This window comes from Capsella rubella, unplaced genomic scaffold (assembly GCF_000375325.1).
Source record: "Capsella rubella cultivar Monte Gargano unplaced genomic scaffold, Caprub1_0 scaffold_3, whole genome shotgun sequence".
NCBI classification, from domain to species: Eukaryota; Viridiplantae; Streptophyta; class Magnoliopsida; order Brassicales; family Brassicaceae; genus Capsella; species Capsella rubella.
In genome coordinates this window covers 14,447,437-14,448,822 of record NW_006238921.1, presented here as the reverse complement: position 1 = coordinate 14,448,822, position 1,386 = coordinate 14,447,437, and the positions used below count along the sequence as shown (strand labels likewise).

The window sequence follows — 1,386 nt, the reverse complement described above, 5'->3', positions numbered from 1 at the left end:
ATCAACAATCTTGCTGCAAACCTTCTTAGAAGTGGATGTTTGTTCACCAGGATCATTATTAGCAGCATAGACACGCTTAGAGGATGGGGTATTGGATTCTGTAGTTTCTTGACTGTAGGTGATGAGCAGCTGAGAATTAAAAAACATGTCCCCACTATTAAATATACACATACTAAAATAACCATATCATAATAAGTTTTAGGAATTGAGTTTACACTGAGGTAAATACCTGATCACCAGAGACAATAGTTGCAGGATTCATCATTTCTGTAGATTCTTGTGGAGTCTCTTCCACAAGGAGGCCATCTTTTTGCAAAACCTTAGACACTTTATAAGTATCCTTTCCTCCCCAAATGTTTTCTTTCCCAATGGCCACAAGGAAAAGAAAAGTTTTCCCAACCAAGTTCTTTAGTTGATCAGGAATATCATCAGGATTATCAATCTACAAATGCATAATTGAAAACCATTATTCAATTAGTGGCCATGTAAATATGTGGACTATTATTCAATTTGTGGCTATGTAAATACGTGTAACGATATACAACTAAGTAAACAAAAATCATCTAACCTCCTGGAGTGATCCACCAAGTATGGTTTTAGCAGATGCCCCAATGATATCTTCAGCTACGGTATCAAATAGCAGACACTTAGACTCACCAGTGGCGTCCATCACCTTAGCGTAGAGCATGTACCTGCATAATTTAGTGTTTGAGAGTAATGAGAATATTAGTCATGTGGCATAGATAAAGCTTTAGAAATATTAAATCTAAGTAAGTATTTAGGCTTACTTAGCAACAACTCTAGTGACAACAATTCTGCAATTATCACACCAAAATTTGGGCTTATCCTTATTAGAAGGAACAGCACTTCCTGCTGGATGGATTGGTGTTACTTTCTTGTTGCAAGCAACACAGCTTATATAATACCATGCCCAATCCGTATCAATAGCATAGATGGTGCACATTAGTCTAGCTTTGCCAACCTATAAAGTGAATTTTGTAAGTGAAAAAGCTGCGAATTGAAATAAGTTGGCTGGATTTTTTTCTCAAACTCGGCCGAATTGAAATAAGTAGGCTGAATTACCTCATATGAATGAAGCAGATCCGCAATTGTTTTCCTCTGGTAATCAAGAAAGTTATCTTTTTTCCCAGCCGCAACGATAGCACCAAACGGAACATTCTCACGAACAGTGAGGGCAAGACCATCTTCTGGTAAGCTGTATTTAAAAGTATATCGTTTTTAGACATAGACTATATAGCATATAAAAGTAAAATGTGTTGAGGTTGATACGTACGATTGAGTAAAATCCACAACTTCAGAGAAAGGAGGATTAATGTGGAGTTGAGATGCATCGAATGAGTTAGAGACAGTTTTGATACCTGAGAG

The 1,386-nt window shown here is 36.9% G+C and overlaps 1 protein-coding gene across 1 annotated transcript in view; it reads right to left on the bottom strand.

Annotated features, from left to right (window-relative positions):
• LOC17893286 overlaps positions 1-670 on the bottom strand; it is an 830-nt gene extending 160 nt beyond the window's left edge. Inside the window, exons 1-3 of the mRNA XM_023786194.1 lie at positions 569-670; positions 230-442; positions 22-129 (exon numbers count right to left, since the gene is read on the bottom strand). Coding sequence (XP_023641962.1) covers positions 22-129; positions 230-442; positions 569-670 — 423 coding nt within the window. The remainder of the gene's footprint in view (positions 1-21; positions 130-229; positions 443-568) is intronic.
• Positions 671-1,386: the final 716 nt, after the last annotated feature.